General features: G+C 34.2%; 1 protein-coding gene across 1 annotated transcript in view; it reads right to left on the bottom strand.

The window, feature by feature from the left end:
* The window catches only part of NEGR1 (neuronal growth regulator 1), an 805,991-nt gene that overhangs the window by 345,424 nt on the left and 436,013 nt on the right, over positions 1 to 24,554 (bottom strand). Inside the window, exon 3 of the mRNA XM_081305503.1 lies at positions 95 to 220. Within this exon, the coding sequence (XP_081161629.1) occupies positions 95 to 220 (126 nt within the window). The remainder of the gene's footprint in view (positions 1 to 94; positions 221 to 24,554) is intronic.

The raw sequence follows: 24,554 nt of genomic DNA, 5'->3' as shown, positions 1-24,554 counted from the left end.
AGAAATTCCATGAGTGAATCAAGTTCTATACAAGGGAGTCGTAGAAGAATGACAAACAGCACAAGCAACAGTGGTGCATTCACTCCTACTATACCTGATGGGGAGATGTGCCGCCAAGAAATGGAGGGCTCTGGCTTCCCAGTGGCCAAGCAAGTGAGGGTGACATTGGTTCCTTCATTGATGGTCATATCGCTTGAGATATCATATATCTTCGGAGGAACTGAAATGGCAAAACATGCAGTTGTCAGAAGAAAACAGTAGTGTGTTGAACTACATGTCACTGACTTCATGATACCTTGCAATAAAGAAATAATGACAGCTGGGTACAGTGGCACACATCTGTAATCCCAGTGGCTTCCGAGGCTGAAACAGAAGGATTGTGAGTTCAAAGCCAGCCTCAGCAAACTCGAGGCGCTAAGCAACTCATTGAGACCCTGTCTCTAAATAAAATACAAAATTGGGCTGGGGATGTGGCTCAGGGGGCAAATGCCCCTGAGTTCAATCCGTGGTACCCTATCCCCCCCCAAAAAAAATAAAATAAAATGGTGACAGAGTGCCTGTAAAGCCTCTGGTCCTCATCTAAAAGTGACTGCTCTAGAACCATAAGACTATAAGACTTCCTTGTTTATCAGCTGGCTTTATTTTTAGACATTTTAAATGCTTTGGAATTAATGAAATACTTAGTAGTAAACACTTTTAAAATATTGTTTAAAGTAAATATTTATTGTGAATAAGTTCTGCTAAATGAGAATATAACTAGCCTATTCTATTCAGTTATCTTCACTTCAGTGATAGTTTTCCTATTGAAACAGTTAAATAAAAAAGCGGAAATTTCAAGAAACTTAAAATAGCAAAAGTATTTGGCCTACATGCTGATTTAAAAGCTGCATGAGGTAGGACATAGGGTGGGGCAAGATTTTAGGGTCATGAGCCATTTTCAGCTTCTATTTTCTCTCTGCAAGACAGTAGGGGTAAAATTTCTCAGAATTTATTTTCTAAGGAACACATCCTAAAGGGCTGTAAAAGGTGGGTTCAATGAGTCTTTATGTCAGATCTCTTCTCTTTAGGAGACTTCTTAGAACCTTCTTTATACCCTATGCATTGAAAAACTATAAGAATAATGAGGGAAATGCTATAGAATTCATTCTCTGATGTATTGAACTATTGAAACTTGTGTCCCAGAATTTGATCGTGGGATAAAATTTAGTGTTGCACAGAAAAAAACTCTAAAAACTGCTAGGATTATATTTTCATATTCTGTAGCCAACTAAATGGTCTCATTCAATTCTTAATCTACATGGGTGTAGAGCCTGGTTCTCTGGTGGCTAGCTATGTTACCTGAGGCAAATTACTTCATCTATCTCAGTCTAAGTGTCTTCGTCTAAAACCTGGAAACAATAGTACAAAGTCTGTATAGCTAGCTTCATTGGGGACTAAATAAGTCAGTATGTGTTGAAGGACTTCAAAAAGTGTCTGGAGTCAGTGTTAGGTTTTAGGATTAAATATTGTAAAGCACACATATGGTGTTTGAATTTAATTTCAGTACTGCCCTTTCCCAAACCTTAGGATTCTTCTCTATCTTCAACACTTTGGTGGTGCATATGACTGATTGTGCCATGAGTCGCTTGGCTTACTTTATAAAAGTTACAGCATGTTTCAGGTCAAATCTAAGCAAATGCCAATTATACTCCTTGATAATTAGTAGAAAAATATGATTTTTTTTACCAGAACCATTTAAATTATCCCATTCTCTTTCTTTAGGCAAGAACTATGTTTTCACAGCTGTTTTTAAAGCCAGTTATCAAAATGCATTGTGAGTATAAATTAAATATCCATACTTCTAATGGTATCTTTTAATTTTTGTGGAATAAAATCAAGGATAAAAATAAATCAAGGATTATATGATTACTTATATAAAGCATTTGATTGTAACTGTTGATATGATGGAGAAAGACTTGTTTCTAAGTGACATATGATTGTAACTGTTTCTAAATGACATATTTTAATTGGCATTTAAAACATATTTTCGTCAAACTCTTTATTGAGCTCTTCTCAGGAAAATAATTTAAAAAACAAAGAAATCCCAAGGAAGTCTTTTTCAGCTTAACTGAAACTGAACTGTACTAAAGACATTCCAACATCCTAGAAAAAACATAAAGAAAAATTTGCAAGATTTACTAATAAGTAGAACTAATAGCTAATAATAAAAAAACTAATGAACTAAAACTTTACTTAACTAATAACCTTATAACACTAAACAAAAATATCATTTGAATATTTGGATGTAGAGAGAAGTTTGCTATGGATGACTGCAAATTACATGTGAATATATAAATACATGTACACACACTCATATCTATATACACACACAATATAGTCATACTTACACACATACAAATGTTCACTATTTCAGAGCAGAAAAAAGTTATGTAGTTCTTCCTCTCTTTTTTAGAAGATAGTTCATAGAGCTTTTAGTCCAGTCTGACAACTTCATCTATATATTTCAACTATGTAATTCAAGGTTTAACAGAAGTATGTGTATTTAAGAGCATTGATGGTATGCCGTCATAACATTCATTCTGTCCTCTAAATGACACTATTTTAAAAATTCTATCTGATAATAAAATAGTTTGGTGGCATCTTTATGCATATACCCATATTTAAGGTGCCAAACATTATGATAAGTTAATATTAAGCAACAGTATTTTACTAGATAAACAACCAAGTCCCTTAGCAATAAACTCCGATTTGACATCTCACTATGAGAAATTATGTGGTAGGGAAAGAGTGGTGAGTTCCAGGTGTGATATGTCATCACAGTAGTTGCAATCACCTCCCAGGGCCTCATAATTCAGAATATGCCACAGGGAAGAAACATCTGGAAAGAGAGCATTGGTAAGAGAGAATCCTCTGGCAAGGCTCTTCTCCCCAGAATGCATCACCTGTTGGTAGCAGATGCTGTGCAGAGAGGGACAGTAAAATCCTTCTCTTGCACTTCTTATTCACTATGACTTGTGGAGGCAAAACAAATGTTGGTTTGCTGAATATTCAAAGTAATTGCATATTCAGTGATCAAGACTTCCAATTTTTACTGAGTACTATGGAAGGAATAATTCTGGGCCCAATGGAACTGCAAATATTTAAAAGCATAATCCTCGTCCTCAAGAAACTTGGAATCAAAAGAGAGAAAGAGATATGTAACTAATTAAGAGAAGACGAATATTTTCCACATTTTCCCTTTCCATTTTATATGAGTAATACATATCCAGTAGATACACTTTGGGGTTCAAAACAGGTAATACTTGTTTAAGGCTGATTTCTTTGACAGTGAATCACATAGTATAGTCTGCACATCAGTGCAGAGCTATATGTAATAGAGAAAAATCATTAATAACTCAATGTAGAACACCAAAATGAAGGTTCAGAGGATTGGTTAATTATGCTCACAATCGCCAGCTGTCACCAGACCACCTTACTGGGGAAAGGTTTGGAATGGTCCAAGACTCATCAGGCTGAAGCGAAATGAAGAGAGTAGAGATGTTTCTATCCTAGATGCAGGATGGGGGAAAAATGTGACATCTCAGGCTTCTGAAGACTATTAGGTCTGGTAGCTGTTCTTGTGTTACAGTGTATATTTAAATGATGATTGCACATAACTAGGTAGGATTCTCAAACTTATGAAATGTTTGTCTCACAATATGCAGATATTCCACTTAAACAGAAATATAGAAAATTTAGGAAAGATTTTTAAAATAACTCACTATTCTAGATGTAGGTTTCTTTTCTATATCTCTTATTTCAAACTCCCTTGTATACTTTTCTAAATACTTAAAAAACAATTTGTATAAAAGGAAGCAGATATGTTTGATAGTTTTTAAAGCACTAACTACAGATTTTACTAAGTATTTTGGATTGCTGTGTGTAATATTTTGTATTATAACCTAGGGCTAACTAATGAAGAAATAGAATATTCACATAAATGTGAATTTTTTTATTATGGAAAGTAGTTATCGTAACATCATTCTCATAATTGACATCATCATAACATGAATAAAAACAAGGACATGTAAAAGTTCTAGATTTCATATTAAATCTAGGCTTTGAAATTGCCAGATAAATGCTCTACCACTAAACCACATCCTTAGCTCTTTTTATTTTGAAACAGGATCTTGCTAATTTGTCCAGCTGATCTCAAACTTGTGATCTTCCTGCCTCAGCCTTCCAAGTTGCTGGGATTACAGACATGCACCATCAAACGCGGCTAGGTGAAATTTTCTTCAGAAGTTTCATATCCATTTAAATGAATCATTCTTTGATTCTCAAATTAATCTGTTTTGCCTATAATTGTTCTCTGGCCACAAACTCAATTGCTACTTAGTACCTAGTTGTCAACTCTTATTCACTTGAATCTGAAATGAGACAATGAGACATATTTAGATGTATCTATAGATTTTGACTTTCAGAGGAGAATTTAAACATCTTATTGGTTTCAATTTAATCAAAGCAGTATCAGAAAGGAAAAAATTCTGGAATATACACCCCAAACAGGTACTAATGATTACCATGCTGCCCATCATCTGGGATTCTCCATACACACATTAATTGGAGTAAAATGAGCAAATGAATATGTGAGGGGGTATAATTTGTTTGTTTGTTTATATTGGAGATTGAACAGAGACCTTCCACATGCTGGGTAAATCCTCTACCACTGAGCTGTATTCCCATCCTTTTTTTTTTTTTTTTGTCTTTTAATGATATTTATTTTCTTTATTGTTGCTGGACCTTGTATGTGCTAAGCATGTGCTCCACAACTGTGCTGCAACTCAGCCTATATTTTCTGATCTACAGAAATATATTTTTTGTTTGTTTAATAAGCAGTTTTCACAGATTTAACTTTAATTTTTTACATGAACTCATCATGTAACTTGGAACATAACCATTAACAATATAAGAAGCCAACATATGGCAAACTGATTTGCATATCCCCCCAATCATATAAGTACAGGTTGTTTTATTATGTTAAAAGTCTGTACAGATTTTGTTTAGAAGTAGTAAATGAAAGAGTCTGTACCTACACCAATTATGAGGTTGGATCACATATATATTGAAGATCCTTGTAGGATGCACTTGATGGTTATTTCTATTGTAAATACAAGACACAAACTATTTGGATCTGGGCAATTGCACTGTTTTACAGAAATTAATTAAATGTCCCATCATGCTCATAAGTTGTACAAATCCATGAAAAAAATCACAGAGATAAATACAAATTCATTTAGAGGTATTCTTTAGGGTTTCAGGACTAAAAGGTAGATGACATGTTTATTTAATCTAATCCCTAAGCACTATCAGGTAAATAAAAAATTAAAAATTTAGCATTTTATGTAACCACAGTATTCTAGACACCAATCCTACCTGCTCCTTCAGTCACAGAGTAAAACCAGAGCAGTGTTTTATAGGCAAGCACAGTGTCCTCTGGAGGTACAGGCTCATTACTGAAGCCCCTGGAGGTTGTCACAATTCTATCTGAATTATGCACACAACAGTAGATCTGATGGGAATGTGTCTCCAAACACGGGCATTCGAACAAACAAACAAAATGTGAATGATTCTATCACTCTGAAATCCTACTTGACTTACTTCACCCTACCATCGTTTCTCTCACCCAAAAATTTACCACAAAGGAAAAAAAAAAACAGTGAAACAAACTTTCTGAGTGAGCAGTTAAAGCGCACAATTTGATCCTAATGCATCATGTCACTGATGACATCAATCATCTTAAAGCAACACAAGATTTTCCAGAATATGTCCCATTACCTGAATGTTTTCATCCCTCCAGAATTCCCAAGTCAAAACAGACCCCCAAGGCAATGGCACTAGGAGGTCAGATTTGGGGAAGTGGTTAGATTACCTATGTGGTTGGTCCCTCTATAAAAGAGATCTCAGAGACCTAGCTAGTCCCTTCTACCATGTGAGAAAATAGTGAGAAGGCACCATCTGTGAGGGTGGGCCCTCACAGGCACCAATCTACCAACACTTTAAGCGTGATCATGCCAACCTCTAGCACTGTGAGAAATAAATCCATGCTGTTTATCACCCACCAAGTTCATGGTGTTTTGTTACAGAAACCTGAACAGACAAAGGCAGAGTTTATCTTATTGAAATGACCATTTGTGCCCTCAACTCTATATCCCTTTTCTTCTTGTATTTCTTTTGCTGTAATAATCCATTGCTACCTATTGCTTGTTGGTATTCACTTGCTTATTTACTGTCTGTTGTCTCTACAGAGAATAGGTTAGTCGAGATCTATTGCAGAGACCCTGTTGACTTCATTTAGCTGTCTATCACCAGTGAAGAGAAAAGGACTGGGCACCTAGAAATAGTCAATGAAAATGATTTATTGTTCTTTCATCTGCTGGGCTAATACTTCTTCAATTTCTCAGTGAAGGCTTTCCCCAAATTTCATACCTTTTAAGAATGACAAAATATAAATCCTATAATATGAAAAAAATGGTGTTATAGTTCTATGGTTTCTCTGAGTTTGGGGAGTTAATATTCCTTTTAACTCATTTCAAAGCACAGCCTTTTCCTGTTCCATTGTCTACCATTGTTTTTGACATGCAAACCCACAGAAATAATTGGACAATAATCATACAAATTTATTTTCAATAGAATGGGCTATCACATCCTAAGTAGCACTATGGGTATTGGGTAGAGTATTTTTTACTTTAGAAGCTATGCAAATTTAGAGTCAAAAGGATTGACTCTAAAACTATGTACATATTATTTCCACTTTTGTTTTTGAGTCCACTCGGTTGGAAACTGACTTCGCTCAGATAAACTATATTTCTGAAACTTTTCCAAACTGCTTGAGTCAACAAGCTAGACATAACTATAAATCTTTGGAGAATTGGCTTTATTTTTATTTTTTATTTTTTTGCGCTCCCATATCTTGTGATGGCTGGCAATATCAAAAGAACATTCCTTCTTTCGCTGGGCTGGCACTTGCTTTTTCGTCTTGGCCAGCCCCCAGAAGGTGAAAGCAGATCTCCCTTACATAGCAAACCTCCTGGAAAAGGTGCTGTTCACAAACTGAGAGAAGAAATTTGTTTCACGATTTTGTTTTCTAAATTGGTTTACTTGGGGGTGTTTGATGGTTTCATGGCCCGTGTCTAATCAGCAACCTTGTTTTCTCCAGCTGATAGACTATAAATGACTTTTTATGGTTTATGACATTTCAGAGATTTCTATGCCTTCTCCCCTCATCCCATCACTCAGCGATAGCGATCGGAGGAAAAATACTCAAGCATGATTTGTGAAAGCAAACTTGCCAGATTCGTGAATTGCCTACAGATGGAACATGCCAGAAAAACTTAGGGGGTAAAGAACATGTTTGAGAAAAAATATATCTTTTAGACTTCCATTCCAACTTTGAATCATGTTGCTGATCTTAGTGTTTTTCCATATTTAGAAAACTATGAACAAGTTTTTCTCAACCTGTTGTTTCCTTCAGGAAGTTAGCAAATTGGTAGTGACTTGTTTTAATTTATTTATCCATCCATCTTTTCAACAGACATTTATCGAGCATCAAGTTTATCAGGGAGGCTAACCTAAAGGAGTCCATGTCCAAAGAATTTGAAAGACATGATATTACTGATTACAATATAGAGTAAGAAGTCCTAAAAAGTGGTACCCAAAGTGATTTGAAAACAAAGAGTTACAAAGAGGTTCCAAGATATTTTGGAAATAGAAAGATACATATCTAACTCTTTCTATGGGGTCGGAATTGGAAGGGATGCTGATATAAGCCTTTTTGAGGCAGATGGAATTTGGGCAGAATGTGAGAGTTTAAAAACAGTAATTCCCTATATCTAGAAAATCATCAGGGATAATCTGATGAGTTATTCACAATCCTAGGGTGGGAAGAAGACTAACTTAGGAGCTCTTTGACCAGTAGGTATGTAGTGAGTTCCAAAATCTACAGATTTTGGAAACACTGATTTGCAGGATTCCAAAAGGAAGCCTCCCTAAAATACTCTCTGCTATTTATTTAAAATCTGCACTCTAAATAGAGAGGTCTTCCTTTATAACTCTCCCTAGAAGACAGAATGCCTTAATAGTTTGTATTTATTTTCAGATTTGGGGATAACAGAATGATGAGCACAGATGGGTACCATCTAGAGGCAGGAAGATACCATGGCAAATTTTTTTCCCCATGGGAAAATTCAGAGTCAATAGAGGTGAGTAAAACAATCAGCAATGGAGGGAAGAAAGAAAACATTTGAGAAGGATAAACACCCACAGAAAATGGAATTATGGAAAAATTAATAGGAAAATCATTTCTATCTTCCCTTTCTTTCCATTATCTCTTGATTATAAAAAACATGAATTATATATCAGTGCAATAAGAGAAAGCAAGAATCCGTAAATTTTAAGACAGATTTTCTCATTCAAAAAGCTATAACTTTGCTCAGTAGATTTTCTCTGGCAATTGAAAACACTCAGGCACATTCACATGCACACATATACAGATATACATAGATAAGGTTTGGTATATTTAAATATTAAGTGTGCCACCAGAATTAAAAAACAGGCTACGGGTTTTAGAAAGGATAGTTTTTGGTAGCATAACAGTTATATATTATTTTTAAATTTTTGGTTGAAGGCAAACTTTTTACTTGCTGCACAAACATTTTGAAGGCAAAAATACAACATTGTTACACAAGAGTTTTAACACTTTGCACTGTGAAGATTGTTATTTTTGCTCTGTTTTGGCTAGAGGATCAACAGCTGGCATGTACACGTGAATGTTTATACACCAGAGTTCAAATCCCTGCTGTTCCTCAGGCTAGCTGCAGCTTCACTTACTTGGATGGTTCAAAGATACAAAATACTGCTTAAAATCAGGACCATAATAGAAGCTACCCCCTCAGGCAGCGACAGTGGTGGCAGCAGCAGCAGGAGGAAGGCTGGAGCCCACTTATAGCAATGCTGTATCTCACAGGGACTCAGGGACTCAACAATGCCTGTGCAGTTCACCCTCCTCCTCAGTAAACAATGGCAACAAAAGCCACAGGAAGAACACCATCGCTCAAACACCTTTGAGAAGAATACTATAGGTGTCCATTCCTTGCCAGACTGAACTCTCAAGGAATCAACTCTTGTAACTTCAAAAACTGCCGTGATGGCAATATTTTATTAAGAATTCATAATGAGCCTTTTCCTGAAAACAATTTGGCAATGTGTTTTAAGAACTTTAAAATTTTTTGAACCTATGGATCCAATGATTCCCCTTCCAGGAATTTATCATAAGGAAAGGAGGTACCTTCTTTCAGTGTAGTCCCTATTCCCATAAACCTGGTGGCCGGCTCCACTCTTCCGTTTGGAAACCTGCCAAAAAAATACCCTCTGGAATGGCCTGAGTGAACTTTTCTTGCCTCATCCTTGGCAGTGAATTATTTTCCACATAAACCAGAGGAAACAGCCCAGCTGTGTCAAACGAGATCCCAGCTGCCTTCTCTGCAAACATTTCCCCTAGCTAAAAGCTTGCTTCAGGGTTTTTTAAAACACCAGAGAGTCCAATGTCTACTCTGGGTGTCCTAGCGTTATAATGTAACACCTGTCTCTGGATTTCATGAAGTAGGCCTGTTTAGGTTCAGTGTGAGTGTTCCTTGTTAGGCTCAGGATTCTATAAATGTGCTTTAGCAGATTTTTTTTTTTTATATCTAAAAGCTGCTATAGTATTTTATGTACTAGCAAAGTAGATGTGTCATCCCAGCACCATTAGAAAAACAATGCCTTCTTTGAAGTGTTCTGGTTTCTTTGTTCTTTGTAAATAATATTTATTATCCTAATTATGTAGATAATGTGCATTACTGAAAAGAATGTGAAAAAGTACATAAAGAATAAGAAGGAAAAATACATTAGATTGTACCATCTAAAATGGTCCTTTGTAGGTTAAAAACAAATGGATATTGGCATTTTCTTGTGATTCAATTTAATGTAAAGCCACAATTAAGTGAGCATCACAATTAATAGTTTAATATATTTCACTTCAGTAATTTTAGGCATGAATTTTTACATGGAGATTTCCATGGAGTCCAACCAGCTTGTTCACCAGGACATTAGTGCTGAAGCTTTGGCTGAAAATAAAGTGTACCTTAATGAAGTACATACTCTAAAAAATGATCTAGAAGGTAGCTTGGTGGGGTCTCTGATTTTCTTATTGGAAATATGTAGATATCCAAAAGTATCTATAGCAAGGGTTAATATTTGCTGAGCATTGACAAATGTAATATACTTAAGGCTTACTGACACTTTTGTTGGCAAAGGTGGCATTGGCCATCTAGCATAGTTCTACATATCCAGTCCTCAACTCCACTGTCTACTCACCCATCTGCTTTTGGAGTAGTTGGCTTGTGTGGTAATTTACAACATGACCGAAAATCCTTTGAAACTCCTCCCACTAAGAAGAGGCAACTTTCCTCCTTCACAATGTCTGCCATTGCACTTGAGTAGGCTCATAGGCTCATAGACATGTCACAAAAGAGTGTGGGGGAAGAAGTAATGCTGTGTAGCTTCCAAACTGGGTCATAGAGAATACCATTGATCTCCTGCCTCATTCTCTGAGAATGCTCACTCTTGGAGGCCTGAGCCACTGTGCAATTAGTCTGACCACCCTGAGGCCACCATGCTGGTGAGAACACATGAAGATACCACATGTGGATGCTGCATAGAGGAATTTTGAGACAACAGAAACAGAGAGGGAGCCTGGGAAGCACTCCAGCTCAACTAGGTTCTAATTTCTCAAGTCATCCCAGGGAGGCCCTACATATCATGTCCAAATTGCCCAAAGTATAATCTTGTGAGTAAAATAAATAATTGTAGTTGTTTAAAACCATGAAGTTCGGGCATGATATTATAAAGAATAATAAAAATTGGAGGACTTATACTACTTGACTTCACAATTTATAAAGCTACAGTGGAGACAGAGTAGTGTTGGCATCCAGATAGACAATGGAACAAAATACACACTCCAGAAATAAATGGAAAAACCTCCCTTGTTCAAAAAAACCCTGATTACTTATATTAAAAACTAAAATATTTAAAGCTATGGATAAGAACATATAAGATAAAATGTAATGTGGGTCAAGACAAATTGTGCATATTTACATTGTAAGTGACAGAGGTTGGAGGAGAACATCAGTCTAAAGAGAGCAGGTTTCACAGTTAATTTCCAACTAGAAAATGGAAGTCTAACTTTACTAGCTCTTACACTTAAATTTTTATTTATTTATTTTTGTACCATACAACCTCTTCTGTGAACTTAGCCTGTTGTCAACCCAAATGGCATTTTTATGGGAATTAGAGAAAACTGGCTCTTATCAAAGATACTTCATCACCACATGCTGGAAATTTTTCATAATACAGAAATCTACATGGTCTATGAAAGTAAACATTGCCTGTAGATTTATGTGTGTACAAAATCTTCACCATATGCTGCAAGCCCTGCATGGTCCAGATTCAGCCAGGGAGTCATGATCTTGCCATCTCTGTCTTAAATCCTGGCAAGCCCTCGGCTTACTTTTGCTGTGGAAGACCCATTTTCATGTTACACTGCTGGATTTCTTCTAAAAGGAATGCATCATTACAGTAATATGTGGTTGCTCACTGGTCATGGACTCAATCTCCAGAGTGATTGGAGCCCTGTCTTAGGAGGAATTCTAATAGGTTTAACTCAGAAACTTAAATTATAAAAGACCATGATTCATGTTAATTCTCTGCTTCCAAAAATGCAATTATCATCTACACTTTTTTAATGATCATGTCACTCTATTTACTTTTCTCAAAGAGATGATTTATTTATATATATATTTTAAATATTACAACCCAATGTTATCATGCAGTTTATGTCCCAGAAGATGGTACAGTTCTATGGTTACACATACAGATTCAGCCTGAAATTGGGTTAAAAGGTAATTTGCCATGCTGCTGGCCCCTAGATCATTAGTCACAGTGGCCTAAGTGCATTCTCTTATAATTCAATATCAAAGAAATTGCTTTTATGGCATTAAGTATATTATATTCAAAATTATATAAATTATTGAAATACTATGCCTACTGCCAAGATATAAGACAGTTCACATGAAAAAAAGTTGAGTTTTAAATTATTCATTGAATAAAAAAAGGCAGTCTCTTGACAGAAATTGTTTTATACTGGGGCTAGCTTCTGGGATTTACATTTAAATATGAATCACAAAACTGAAAATTTCAGATACTTATAATTTCAGATACTTAAAATTATCTTGGCCTTGTATACGAAAAGTTTTATCTCTTTATCTGCTTGGTTTTCTCAAGTGCATTAGATATTATATATTGTCTTATATCTAGGTGAAATTATAATAAGCATTTTCATTTGTAGGGAAAGTATTCTTAGGTAATCCTTAGAAAATATGCTAAAATGTTATGGAAGACCCTGATAAAAATATTGAAATTTGGTTGGGGCTGGGATGTGGCTCAAGCGGTAACGCACTCGCCTGGCATGCACGGGGCTGGGTTCGATCCTCAGCACCACATAAAAATAAAATAAAGATGTTGTGTCCACTGAAAATTGAAAAATAAATATTAAAAAAATAAGTTCTCTCTCTCTCTCTCTCTCTCTCTCTTTCTCTCTCTCTCTCTCTCTCCCCCTTCTCTCTCTCTCTTTAAAAAAAATTTGGTGACTCATATTTAGTATTTTTAATTAAATATAGAAATAATATAACCAAAATATAGTTATATACCTATAAATATATAATTAGTGAATTTCATATATAAGTACTTATCTACATTTATACTTATATGTATATTACTTACATAGTTGGGTATATATCATTGAATATGGTTTGTGCCTGTGTGTCTTATAACATCATTATGTGTCTTTGTTAATACTCAAATATTGTAATAAACAGAAAGGTCTAATTATAGGAAGTATAGCCTCAAAAGTCTTTCTCTTACAGATTTATGTAATTTCATTTGGTTTGAAAAGTTTCATTTATCACTTTCTATGCACAAAGGATCACAGTAGGTGTTAGTGATTTAAAATTTAATAAAATAGAGTTTCTGTTTTCTGGTAGGTTGTATATTATATTAGAAAACAAACATTGAAATAGATTAAAAATATCATTACATCAAGTTTTATGGGAGACATATGCATAAAATATTATGTTTATGCTAGAGGAAATTCAACCAAACCAAATGGAGATGGAAGGATACAAAGATAATTACTGGAATAATATGCTGGAACTCTCTCAAGGGAGATGTGCATTTCAGGTAGAGTGGTACAGTTGTGAAGGTGCAGAGTTGGGTAAGATCAGGAGCCATCTGTAGACCCTATAGTCTTATGTTTATGGCTATAGGTTGACTGAACTACCCAGCTGGTCACATCTAAAATTATTCCTGTGACCCCTTTCTATTCATTAAGAAACACTCTTTTCTCTAAATACTTCTGGAGAAACCAGATGAATACAGAAACTAGTGTGTGTGTATATATATATATATATATATATATATATATATATATATATATATATCCATCCCTGAGTATTTTACAGGATCATAAATAATATAAGTAACTACTTGGAAGAACAAATTGAGAATATTTTTAACAGTTCTAGATGTTTCTTATTTGGAGATTGAATCTTCAACACACTCATTAAGAAGTCACTCTCTCATATTAATTATTATATTCTGAGGAGCAGAAATGCTTCACAATTACTGCCTTTTGAATTAAAATACATTGAGAGAAAATGACTACCTTGACTACTGAGTAAAAACACTGGTTTGCTTTAGCTTCTCTAAAAGACTAGGTATATAACATATCTTTTGTATCCCAGGTTAAAAGTATCATAATTTTTTACTTTGGCTTTCTAGATAGTACCATATTCTATTTTTAAGAACTTAAAAATGCAGTGAAGAGGGAAAAGCATATCCCCATGGGCACCTGGATTCTGCAACTGCCCTTGCAACCTGCTGAACTTTCTTCTTTGGAGTACTCTAGTCTCATCATCTTGATAAATCTTCCAAAAACAAGCCAAACCCTTTTTTTTTTTTCTTGCTGGAAGTTCAAAAGCTCAAACTATCCAATAAATGTTGGCTCTTCTATTCTGTATTTTCACCTACAACTCATGGTCATAATCACTCTCTTTTTTTTCACAGCTCTCACTCTTAAGTAAAAATAGAAGAATGAAAACTATATCTAAATTTTTGGCTTGAATAAATAAATAAATAGGCTATGTCAAAATAACCCAACATACCTGATGGGTAGACTAACTAGCTTAGCAGGTGAAGGAAGTTCTACGAACATATTGAGTACATGTATATTTCAGGAGCCATTTGAAAGTAGTTAATGAAATTCCAAACCATAAAATGATGTATGGACTAGGTATTCACAAAGCCAGATGGAACCCTAACTAGTTAAGGTACTGCAAGTAATATTGGTGGTGGGTTCATGCTAAAATGAAGGGAAATCTTAGAGAAGTACCATTACGGTCTGAATTTTCAAATTTCTTCACTCAATTTTAAATATAACCTGTGTGCATCTCTTGGAGACATATTTACTGATGTACCTACCAGAGGTCATGCTTTCAGGTATAATCAACCCAAGAGTGACAAACTGATATTTAGTTTGCCCTGATAAAATACCACATGAAGACAATGATGAAGGAACTAGGTAGGTTTATAAAATGACATGAAATCTAAGGAGGAAAATGATTGAATTGTGGATTTACTCTACTTTGACCTACTGCACAAAATAATGGCAGATTTCAGCTTGTATTAAAGAAGTTTCCTCCCCATAAAAGAGATATTTTAAGAGAATATAAACTCACTGTCATCAAAAGGTTTTATGAGAATACAGAAAATTACTGCATTGAGAAGGGATTACTGTATTGAGTGGGTGCTTGAATCCAATATGCTGTAAGAATTTTTCAATTTTTTTTTGCTGCATTGTGAATATATATGTGAAGAAGTAAATTGGAATCATACACCATGAAAACCATAAAGGGCCAGAATTATTAGAAACTGAAAATGAGAAACTAAAATGATGAGCATAGAACATGAGTTCAGAAACAGCAATAAGACTGGTAGATATTTGGAGAAGAGGGTGAGAAAACAAGAGGGATAACAAGAAAACAAAGGGAAGATGAGTATGCCCATGACAGGAGGGAAATGGAATGTATTCTGTTTCATCTAAAAATACTAAATCTGGAATTTCCCCTTTTTACAATTATTTTAAGCAAAAAAATATATAAATAGGATGTGTTGACCAGGAGTGGTGGCCCATGCCTGTAAGCCCAGTGACTTGGGAGGATGAGGCAGGAGGATTACAAGTTCAAGGACAGCCTCAGCAAATTAGCAAAAGCCTGTCTCAAAATAAGAGGAACTTAAATTTACTCAGTGATAAAGCACTCCTTGGTTCAATCCCCTGTACCAAGAAAGGAAAGAAGAGAGGAAGGGAGGGAAGGAGGGAGGGAGAGAGGTAAAGAAGAAGGGAAAGGAAGAAAAGAACCCCAGCAATGTACTAGAGCTAATTTGTTCTAGCACGTGAAAGCTAATTGTTAGATTTTCAAAAATTTCTTAAGTTGCACTTTAAGTATAGCCATTACTAAATTTAAATAATATAACATTAAAGTTACATAATTTGTAATTTTGAAAAAGTTATAAAAACTCAAGAGTGTATCATTTCTTAGATATTTTATTACATTTTCCTATTGTCAATTCTCTTGGAGTTATTGGCTTGCATTATACCTAGGAGGTAGAAGTACTGGTATGCTACTGAAATCTCCTTTCATGATAGTGATATCATGGTGGTGACCTGAAATTGGCCACTGTAGGTGTGTTTCTAGCATGGAAATTGGCAAATGATACAAATAATGGTTTTTATTTGGTGAAATTGTTATTAAATATTTATCAGCGATCTACAATCTTTAGCTGTACATGTGTAAAGAAAACATGAGTGCATATATGCATTCTACTGTCATGTATAATTAAAACAAATAAAAAATTAAAAATTTGAAAATAAAATAAATAAAAACTCAAAAAAGAATATATATATATATATATATGGTAAAAGTTGTTCACTTAATAGATATTAAAATATTTAATACTAATGGAATATTCTATAGTGTTCCAACTATGTCGTATCAGGAATTGAGATTATAAAAAGGAATCAAAGGCATGGTATTGGCTTCCAAAAGTCTAGGGCCTAATTAAGAGAGAAAATGAGAACATCAATAATAAAGTAAATATCCTAAGGATTATTATGGAATTTTAGGACAGAGAATGATTAGCTATAACTGAGGGTAGGCAGAGGAAGGGCAGACAGGTGGAGAAGAATCAGAAAAGGCTTGGTTGAAGAGATGAAATCTCAGCTCAGCTTTGGATAATAAATAACTTTGTGCTTGAGAGGATGAGAATTGTGAGATCAGTGTCTGGAAATAAACAGTTATGTAAACACTTAGGCGATGTTTGTAGATCAGACAGTTTAGCCATAAAGAAACTTAGTTGGAAACAACATTAAAATGGCAGGATGGGAATAAATTATAGAGGACCTTGAGTTAAATCTTGCTAAAATAAACAAGCAAATGCAAAAGCAAACATGCCATAAATGGGTATTCACTGTGTTCTCTCCGAGGGCTTAAAACTTAACATGCACAAATCAGTTCTTTATAAATTCTTGGAATGGAAAGAAAGTTTGATTAATATCTTTATGGAGAGAAAAGATTATTTTCTGGTATTTGAAAATTCCATTGGCTAGCTTTAGATTTGCCTTTTCCCCATTATATGAGCATTATGTCCAGTGTTTATACCTAAGCACATTTTTGTGAGTTTGGGTACATTAAAGCATTCACAGTGTATGAATCCAGATTGACATGTTAGTATAAACAGATGGAAATATGTTTCTCAGCTGATGAGTAACATAAGAGCCCTTCTCATCCTGTTTCACCAAACAACTAAACCCACACACTCTCTGCCCCAGTTTCTCTTTTATTCCCCATTTATCACTGAATTATTTTAAATTTCCAGAGATGGGATGACCACCTGCCTTTCAAGCATATTGCAAAAACAGCAGTGACTAGTGTTGATTTTTGACAGTTACTTAAAAAATGAGAGCAGAGTTGCCAGGTGATGAGACGATTTATTATGTACATAATATTGTGCTTTTGGTAGGGACTCAGCAGAATTGTGCTGTGACTGTATTATCAAACTGTTTGAATCAAGCTGGGGGTATCTGACACTTAAGTAGTAATTTAAGTGGCCAAGTTGTATGTTTGTTTCTGAGTGGCATTTTTTAAAAAAGAGGATTAGACAAAATTTGTAGGTGGAAGCATAAACTTTTCTTTTGTGGCAGAGAAATATAATACATCTTTTTTCTTGATGTTGTAAGGTTGCTAATTGTTCACCTAGTTCATTTCTTCTTCTTTGCACACAACTAGATTCAGTTTCCACAAATCCCTTGCAGTTACTTATGACTGAGTTTTAAACAATGTAATATGAGCAGAAGTGATCTGTGCTACTTTCAGATTTGGCCCAAAAAAGTCTCCCATGGGTGATCCTCCATGGTATTTCCTACAGATTGATGCTCAACCCCTTGGAAATTAGAAATCATGTGTTGTAGATGACAGAAATGCAAAAAAGAAGAGAACTGAACAGAGAACTCTAGAGAATGCAGTCTCTCTATATAAGGAACTATTGATTTTAATATTCTGTTAGCAAGAAATACACACTAGGCCCACACAGTTTTATAGAAGAGATCAACCAATATTTAAAGGAATAATTTCTACATTACATAATTCACTTAAAGGAAGATTCAAGAATCAAACTCTAGGGTAATAATTTTTATACTATTAACCTATTTCCCAAAATAAAACAAGGAAAACATTATGAATTCATTTTTATGAAACTGATGCTATGTGATATTAAATAGGGACAGGGACTGTACAAGAACAGTAATTTCATCTATGAATATAGAAAAATTTAAATTATAATATTGAATGCATCAGCTGAATCCAGTACTCTTTATAAAAACCAGTCCTAAGTAATATATTCCTTATTCCAGAGATGAAAAGATTATTTAACAATTTAATAATACTCAGACTTTGTAGAAATAAATGGAGGAGAAATATATCTATATATGTTTACAATCATGCCAATACATGTGGAGAAGCCTTATAAAAGAATACTATAGTTTATAATAAAATGTGGCAAACCAGAAAAAAATTTCATTATGTGATTTAAGCATATAATAAAAATCCATAGTATTCACCTTCTTTAGTTATAAAATGTTAGACATGTTTCATTAAACCTGAAACATGATAGGTAAGCCCAATTTTACTGCTTGTATTCACATTGTACTGGAGTTCTCAGCTGGTTCCTTAAGGTTTAAAAATAAGTTGGAAAGGTAAGTACTGGAAACAAAGTTGCCAACAAGGCATTGCTGATAGACAATATAATTGTAAAATATTCAAAAGAAGCTACATACTATTAGAGTTGATAAGAGAGTTCAGTTAAATTACAGAAAATATGTTAATTTCTCCCCAAATAAACCTATATCTTTGATGCAATTACATTAAACATTTCATTTTATTCACAGAATTCAATAAGATTACCTAATTGATATTCAAGAAAAAGGAGCAAGATGAGCCATGGCAAATAGTTTTAAAGGAAAGAACTTATCTTATGATAGTCTCAAAATTAAGACTAAAACCCTAGGGAAAAAAAACAGAATAAATAAAGCCAATACACACAAAAAATACATAACAGTCACAGAACATGCACACTCATAGGTATGAAATGTGAAAGTGGGGTTTATTGCAAGCCAGGGAAGGATTCAGTCAGTGACAGTAGAAAATTGGCTACTCTTAGAAAAAAAAATAAAAAGTGAATTTCTCATCTCACATCATATTCAGAATTAATTTGTCATGAATTAAAAGTCCAAGTAAAAAAAGTGACAATTTAAAATATTTTAATAGAATTAATTTATGATACTGAAAAAATAATGGAAAATAATAAGTAATAAAATTATACTATGAAAACACTGAATATATATAAAACTATCCTTTAAATTATTATGGCACACACATATGTGATAAAGTGCAAAAACATAAATATAAAAGCTATATGCTAACAGAGGGATCACTAAAGGGAATTAGATAGCATGAGTATTTAGCTTGATTTATATACTGTTTCTATTTTACAAAGTGAAATGAATTAATTTTATCAAATGGTTAAATCTGTGTATTGGAACATTGGTGTCAATATTATTTTAATAGTTACCCGTGTTTTTCAAATTTCATAAAATTTTTAAAGTTTAATAAAAGCCTAGATTCAAAGATCCTTATTTCATGAGGTTGTTATGAATCTGTAAATGGGATAATTTGATGCTTGGATGAAGAAGCAGCTTTGCAAAGCGAGTGCTAAATAGATACTAACTGTCATTATTAATGAAAATTGTTATAATAGAAACTAAACAGAAATTGCAAATATCAGCTGTTATTATTAATAGAAATGAAATTAATATGAAATTAACCAAAATCATTTGATTTCCAGCCTTCTAACAAGTCCTCTCTAATGATTCCTTTCTCATGCTTTTCCATCTTTGTTTTCAATTTATTCTTCTCTGCTTTCCTTCTCATCTTTTCCTTCCTTCCTTTTTTCTTCTTTATTTTTGAAATTACTTCCTTATAGTTTTTCATTTTCTGTTTTCTGACTTTAACATTTTTCTTGTTTCTTTCATCTCTACCATAGTTGTGATATGTATCAATTAAACTAAAAAAATTATCACATAATTTTAGCAAATAAATTTTAGATATCAAACATTAAATCCAGATGACTCAATGGGATGATTAATGTTTTCATAAATTTGTTTAAAACCAAAACAATAACAAAAAAACAAATATAAGGAAAAACTATAACAAAATGAAAAAAAACAATATCCATTAAATTTTTACTGGTTAAGTTCTATGTTGTGTATCACCAAACAGCAGACAAATAGAATAAGGCAAAGAAAGTATTACAAAGATGTTTCGCAAAATTTTTGAAGTTCACATCCTTTCAGGAAGGAGTGAAGCTTTTTTTTTTTTTTAATGATATACTATGAAATAAAGAACATCTACAGTTTCTGCTATGATGAACTTTGGGGATAATTTCAAATCCCTGTCAGTCCTAGAGAAAACATTACGTTTCTGAGTGTGCTTGTAGGTTACAGAGAAGCCAACTTGTGGTCATCAAAATCTAGCAGTTGTAACAGTGCTGGTGCCAGTCTTGCTCTCCAGATTGCATATTAATATAGTTCCATGTTTTAACTGTTAACATTTGGTTCACCTGAATTCCAATCCAATCTCCTTCCTCCTCCCCCACCTCACCTACCGCCTGTTAGCAATTGCTCACATGTAGAGGCCTTTCCTGTGTATTCTTTGCTCCATCTCAGGAGGCATTGCAGAGTTGGGGCCATATTTCAGTCTAGTGCTAAACGAGTCTTATTATTTACACATCTCCTTGGGAAATTATATTTTTGAGAAAAGAATGCCCTATCAATGCACAGCACTATTATCAGCTAGGTTGTTATAGTTTTTAATTTTGGAGGTGATTATAGACAAAGTTATTGCCCTTTATTTTTTAAAATGTATTAGTTCTAATCAGTTATACATGACAGTGGAAAGCTCTTTGATTCATTGTACACAAATGAAGCAGAATTTTTCACCTCTCTGGTAGAGTTACATCTCTAGTAGAGTTGCATCATTCGTGCAATCATACATGTACCTAGGGTAATGATGTCCATCTCATTCCACTGTCTTTCCTACCCTTTTGATCCCTTCCCCACTCCCCTTTGCCCCATCCAAAGTTCCTTCACTTATCCCACACCCCCCAATATTGGTTATTGCTCTTTTTTGAAGAAAAGAAAATCATCCAGGAACAGGTTTTCATTTTGTGTATTTTCATCATCTTCAAATAATTTAAAAAATAAGTGAGATGACATGCCAGAAGAAACGTTCAAGGGATTTAAATGCAACATAACATGTGGCCAAATACAATTTTGTTGTTATTGTTGTAATAAGGTGGCATTTAACTAGGTGGAAGAAGTTTTCAAAATCAATTCCCGAATAAAATATTTTGTTAAATTTATTCATCAGAAAATTGGTAGATACCCACCATGCAGAAGGGTCTCTTAAATAAGGAAGGTGGCATTTCCTCATAATACCCTTGCAGAGCCAAAGACTGTACATTTATAAGGTGAAATCACAAAGAAAGCAAATACATAGCTTAGTGTTAAGAAAAGTAGAAGTAAAAGTTAAGTTCTGGGTGACTTGAGAGAAGCACTTTTGCTTGGGGCGCTAAAGAAAAATTTCTTAGAGACTATAGATAAAGATTATTAGGGGGGGCTGGGGATGTGGCTCAAGCGGTAGCGCGCTCGCCTGGCATGTGTGCGGCCCGGGTTCGATCCTCAGCACCACATACCAACAAAGATGTTGTGTCCGCCGAGAACTAAAAAAAAAATAAATATTAAAAATTCTCTCTCTCTCTCTCTCTCTCTCTCTCTCTCTCTCTCTCTCTCTCTCCTCTCTCACTCTCTCTTTTAAAAAAAAAAAAGATTATTAGGGGCTTAAGGGTAAAGCCTATGCATTGGTCATTTTTACAGGAGGCACTTATATAACTGGAGCTCATTAAATATTTGTCAGGTGGTGAAAAGAAGTATTTGTATCATTAAAGAAGAAAAGAAGGGGCTTTACACAAGCCAGTAGTTTCCAGATAGATGGGAATACTGAAGCAAACAAGAAAGAATTTTTTGAATACTTCACAGGGAAGCACTATGCTAGGTACTTTTATCTATTATCTCATTTAATAATATGAGTCACAGTACCTCAGACAGGATATGAATCAGAAACTATTAAACTAATTCTAAGAAAAGAAAATTCTGAGACCATACAGATATTATGTGGCAAAACTGGGTCTCACTCCAAGACTGTTTTTTACTAAAGCCTGTGCTTAGTAGACCAAAATGTGCTGACTTTTCATAAGGATTTAAGCCACTGAATCCTGGTAATGAGATTAGCAATGAAAATGTACCATATGCACATAAAAGTATGGACATAAAAGACTTAGCTTCCTCGACATGTTGGTGCAGCCTGGCCTGGTGGTGCACACTTGCAATCTTGGTGATTTGAGAAGCTGAGGCAGGAGGATTGCAAACTTTAGGCCACCCTGGATAACTTAGCAAGATCCTGTTTCAAACATAAAAATAGAAAAAAAAAATGGAGCAGGGAAGGGAGATAGCTCAGTGATTAAGAATGCCCCTGGGTTCAATCTCCAGTACTGCAAAAAATAAATAAATAAATAGATAAAATGAGTTTGGTGCCTCCTGTTTGTTTGACATTGAATAAATAACTTAAATTTTATGATTCTTGATTTGCTTCTGTAAAATGTGGATGATTACAGAATAAACATCATAGCACTTTTTGTGAGAATATGTAAGATAATACATGTACAGAAACAGAACATTACCTGACATAAATTATGTACTTGATAAATGATACCTTTATGGAACTCGTATTGAAATATTCTTGCACTGAATAGCTTCAGCAATCTTTTCTGATTTTTTTTTTCAGAATGGTTCTGAATAATGTATACATTTCTCTTAATTTATTTAGTTGTCTTTATTTTCTTCTAAACAACACTCTTGGGCAGATCTCCTCTGGTTATATAGACTGTGCCATAAATTTAATCATAAAATTTCTATTTGCACTGATCATTTTTATTTAATATCTTTAGGAAAAACAAACTGGGCTTATTTTGTTTAACCCAATTCACTGTAGTATCTAGATGTAGAAGGTGCTCAAGCATAAAATCTCGGCTTTTTTTCATTAGGTGTCATTTCTTGTCATAATAAAAAAAAATATGAGTCTTTCGATCAATGGCCAATGTTAAAGGACACAATGAGTCAGATATTCTCCCCTTTGCAGACTGGGTAGTCTACTTCATAGACAAACAGAGCACATCCAGGTTGGAACTGTTGAGAAGCCAACCTCCTGAAGCTGTGTTTGGCTTTCTGACATTGCCATTGACCCCAGCCCATTCACAAGTCTGAATCAGACTTGATGGTGCATAAAGTTCCTTCATTAGCTCAAACATAAACAGCAAAACAAAACAAAAAAAATAAAACATAAAAAATAAAATAAAAATCATAGGAATAACAGGAATAGTTAATATTAAAGGGAAAAATAAGTAAATATCATAGGAATAATAGAAATAGTTAATATTAAATGGAAAAAATAAATAAAAATCATAGGAATAATAGGAATAGTTAGTATTAAAGGGAAAATCCATGGTAAATTGTCATCTTAAATGAGAAATAGAAGATGCAGATGGAAAGGTTTAAAAATGAGTAAGAAAAGATGAAAAAGGAAGGTGATAAAACTAAGAGATGGAAAATATAAAATAATGTATATTGAAAGAAATGGATTAATTATAACAATATTGATGATAAATTTACAATCTGCCAGGTACTCTTCTAAGTACTTATACATATTAAAGAATTCCACCTTCATGGGCTGGGATTGTGGCTCAGTGGTAGAGAGCTTGCCTTACATGTATGGGGCACTGGGCTTGATCCTCAGCACCACATAAATAAATAAAATAAAGGTCCTATGCTCATCTACAACTAAATATTAATAAAAAAGGAATTCCATGTTCACAATAATTGTGTGAGGCACTATTTTCCCATTTTGATAATTGGGAGACTGAGGCAAATGCATGAACTTGCTCAGATCATTTGACCAGGGACATAAGATGTAGAATTCAAACTGAAGTCCTCTGACTCTAAAGCCTATTTTTTCCCTTCATGGATAAAAAAGGTAGAAAGATAAATAAGAGAGATGCATTAAAACAAATCTTAAAAGGAGCATATTGTGTAAAGAAATCAGTAGCTCACAGAGCTGAGTTCCACGCCCCTATTTTATGAGTGTGAATGCACTCATCGATGGGATGGATACACACTTTAGGTATGTAGCTGCAGCTAGTATTATAAGAAACCAACCTGTATAAATAGACTATATCCCACTTGCTCTCCTTGCTAATGGAGCCTCCTGAAGTTAAGAGAAAAGACTTTGTATTGGTCTGTGTGTTCTCAATCATTAGAGAATATCTGTATATTATAGGTACTCAAAACTCTCGGTATTTTCCTCTCCACATCCCTTTTCCTTATCCCTATATCATACTATTCTTATCCTCATAGTCCATGTTCAATCAAAATTATTTGCTTTCATTCTCCATGTAAGCCTCTGTGCCCTCAGGTTTTGCCTTTTTCCCTATCAACAGGGATGCTTTGTTCTTAATGCAGACCCATCCTTCTACTTGCTCACTAAGCCCATTTCCCTAAACTCCTGAAAGTCTTCATTGCAGTAGCTCTTCCATTGTCTCCTACATCATCCTGTGTTTAATCTTGATTGAATTGTTCCTATAATGTATTGTATTTCTCTAATTTTTGAAGAAAACAACAAAACACAGAGAAAAACAACATC

The sequence above is a fragment of the Spermophilus citellus genome (assembly GCF_964194105.1).
Source record: "Spermophilus citellus genome assembly, chromosome: 9".
Taxonomy (NCBI): Eukaryota; Metazoa; Chordata; class Mammalia; order Rodentia; family Sciuridae; genus Spermophilus; species Spermophilus citellus.
Note: the sequence above shows the minus strand (reverse complement) of the source record. Positions and strands in the feature narration are given on the sequence as shown.